The 3,522-nt window shown below is 43.4% G+C and overlaps 1 protein-coding gene across 1 annotated transcript; it reads left to right on the top strand.

Annotated features, from left to right (window-relative positions):
- Positions 1 to 1,119: 1,119 nt before the first annotated feature.
- On the top strand, positions 1,120 to 1,707 carry M421DRAFT_7758 (uncharacterized protein; the record flags this gene model as incomplete). Its single annotated transcript, XM_033597334.1, has 2 exons — positions 1,120 to 1,140; positions 1,534 to 1,707. 2 exons carry the CDS (start codon positions 1,120 to 1,122, stop codon positions 1,705 to 1,707), a joined length of 195 nt encoding a protein of 64 aa, XP_033445997.1.
- Positions 1,708 to 3,522: the final 1,815 nt, after the last annotated feature.

Consider the following 3,522-nt stretch of genomic DNA (forward strand, 5'->3'; position numbering starts at 1 on the left):
GTAAGCTTCTTTGAGTTGGGCTGGCAATCGCGTCGGGCAGGCTTGCCAGCGCGTCGGCGGCGGATCGTTCGTTCAGGTACGCTATAGATAACAGCAGCACTGCGATTGCTCTGTATCTGGTGAGAATTAATAGATAAGATAGCAAGCTGAACGTCTGCTTCATTTGAAGCTGATAGAGCAGCGCTGCGTTGGGCCATTGTACGTTGAGATGAGAGAGGTGCGCAAGTTTGGTGGGGTGCGGCGCTCGCTTGTACGCGGCGCTCGCTTGTAAAACACGTTAAACTCTAAGCCTACTCTATAAAAGCAAAGCTTAGGAATCCTAGCACCTACGCAGCAAGGTTCTTACTAAAGCTAACAAGCAAGATAACAATACTAAAAAACACTAGAAGAGAAATTGCAAGCGCATACTACTAGCTTAAACTTAGACATAGATATAACAAAGTATACCTATATAATAGACAACAAATAGAAAGCTCTAAATACAGCTACAGATATATATAAATACCTTAACACCTACTACTTAGCTGTAGAAACTACAGAGAAGTAAGAAAGAATAATAAAGAGCAGCCTACAGGAGACAAGGCTAACAATACCTCTTCTCCTAGACACAAATAGGGGAATCTAAGCTACTCTAGCTTTTATTTAAGAAACTAAAGTAGGCACGCGCAAGTAGTACCTACAGCAAACAACAGACAACTAATTTCCTTTGTCTATAACTAGAGCACAGGCTCTTACTTTATATCTACAAACCTATATAACGTAAACCCCCAGCACCCGGGCCAACCCAGCACCCAGGCCATTTCTTGCCAAGACCACAACTATTAATATTAACACGTAATGCCTTACTAACAAGATACGCAATTATCTAAACAAGAGGGTAGAATTAATCTTGCCCTTTCTACTTTCTAATTACATAAATTTAAAAGCCTCTAAAGCGCTGCTTAGGCATTTAACATACTGCGTACAACCTTAAGTGCTAGGTATAGAGGCAGACTCTATATTAACAATAGATGCAACACACAACATAAGCTTACGCGCACTGAAGAGCAAACAATTATATAATACATTCTTGACCTTAATTCGCAAGGATTCGCGCCCTAGCTGTGCGAGGTGGCAGATATGGCCGACAAACTGTTGGGTGTACGCGGTGGGCAGCCTGTTGGCAAGCACTAGGCTGAGCGCTTCGTGACGCGTTCAGCTACGCTCAAGATAGCCTTTAATTAAGCTAAAGATAGGCAGAGGATGCTGCAGGAGGATCTAGAGACAATCAGCGCGTGGTTTAAGCTAGTAGAGGACACAAAAGCTAAATACAGCGTACACAACTATAACATGCACAACTTTAATAAGACTAGCTTCTAGATAGGTGTTATTAGCTTAATAAAGGTTGTTACAGGCGTAGAGAGACGTAATTAACCTCAGCTCGTTCAGCCAGGTGATTGCAAGTGGGTAACAGTTATCTAGAGCGTCTGCGCTGCTAGATCTTGTACCCTGCCTTTCATCATCTACAAAGGACGCGTTCACATCTCTGCCTAGTACGAGGAGGCAGATATACCACGCAATTGGAAGCTCTCCGTCTCCGAGAGCGGCTGGACGAACAACGCGCTTGGCCTTGAGTGGCTGAAGCACTTCGACGCGCATACAAAGGCGAGCCAGGTGGGGGCGTACAGGCTGCTTATTTTGGACGGCCATGAGAGCCACCTTAACTAGGATTTTAAGGACTACTGCCTTAAAAACATGATCCTTACCCTCTGCATGCTACCTTACTTATCGCACATCCTCTAGCTGCTTAATGTAGTCTGCTTCTTGCTGTTAAAGCGCAAGTACTCTTAGCACATACAAGACTTAGCACGCAAGCATGTCTTCTACATTAACAAAGAAGGCTTCCTCCCTGCCTTTAAGGACGCGTTTTTTAATGTGTTTACAGCAGAGAACTGTTGCAAGGCCTTTAAGGCAGCAGGGCTAGTCCCTCTTAACACGCAGGTTGTGTTAGATTGCCTTAAAGTGCGCCTGCGTACCCTGCTAGAACCCCTCCTCCTAGAGACGCTATAGCAGTCAAAGACTCTAAGCAATACCTACAAGTTTGGATCTCAGTTGAAGCTTGTACGCGAGTCTTTTACTTAGTTGCCTATTACTGCGCAAGCAGGCTTCTCTTAGCTTCTTAGAGGCGGCGAGCTTATGCTGCATCAGAACGCGCTTCAAGCAGCCCAGATTACTGAGCTTGAAGAGCAATTAGCAGTAATGACTAAGCGGAAATCGCGCAAAAGGAAGCAGATCTAGCAAGGTAGTACTATAGAGTATGGTGAGGCAGCAGCTTAGGTGGCCGCAGAGGCCTCTGTAGCCGCTGAGCGGTTGAAGAAGGCTTGTGGTAGTGGTAATTAAGAATAAGCTTAACTAGCTCTACAGCGCTGTAGAAACTGTGGAGGGACTGGACACAACGCGCGAACGTGCAAAAAAGATATAGAGGCATATTCTAAATCAGATACAAGCACAGCATACGCAGGCTCTATATTAAATAGCGATGAAATTGAAGAGTTGTAACGTGAGTTGGTACTGCCAAGCTTTTTTGGCCCGGGTGCTGGGTTGGCCTGGGTGCTGGGGGTTTACGTTATACTATTCCCTTATACAGAAAAAACTTGTAAATTACTAGAGCAGCCTTACTGCTCTCGTCCTATATAGTCTTAGACTCACACAGGACGTTAAACTAATCAATCAATCAATCAATCAATTGCAGTAGAACTAGCAATAGACCTTGTACTAGTATAAGAGCCTTGGCTTATTCCTGCTAGACAATCTCCTTTAGATTACCTAGACAAACGCTCTGTAAATTACTCCTCCTTTACACAAATCCTTCCTTTGTTACAAGATCACAGCACAAGACCACGTGTTTTAGTCTACTCTGCACGCTCTATACAAGCGCAAGTCAATATATTAGCAGACACTAGTCCTGATCCTGACTTCCTAGCTATCACAGTTAAGAGCTCTAGAACAACCTTCTCTATTTACAATGTCTACAACCAGCTAGACACACAAGGCAACACTACAATAGAGAGAAAGCTCCTTAGCACCTCTATCTTGCCCTCCGCCATCCTGCTTAGCGACTTTAATATTAACCACCCATGGTGGGACCCTATAGTAGCTACTATAACACCAAGAGCAGCTAGTTTAGTTACTTGGCTAGAAGAACAAGACCTAGAGCTACTAAATAGCCCTGGTACAGGCACTTTCTTTAGGCCTAATATGAATAGAGAGAGTGTCCTAGACCTAATTGATTGATTGATTGATTGATTGATTAGTTTAACGTCCTGTGTGAGTCTAAGACTATATAGGACAAGAGCAGTGAGGCTGCTCTAGTAATTTACAAGTTTTTTCTGTATAAGGGAATAGTATATATAGGTTTGTAGACATATAGTGAGAGCCTATGCTCTAGTTATAGACAAAGGAAATTAGTTGTCTGTTATTTACTATAGGTACTACTTGCGTGTGCCTACTTTAGTTTCTTAAATAAAAGCTAGAGTAGCTTAG

This window comes from Didymella exigua (assembly GCF_010094145.1).
Source record: "Didymella exigua CBS 183.55 unplaced genomic scaffold M421scaffold_27, whole genome shotgun sequence".
Lineage (NCBI taxonomy): Eukaryota > Fungi > Ascomycota > Dothideomycetes > Pleosporales > Didymellaceae > Didymella > Didymella exigua.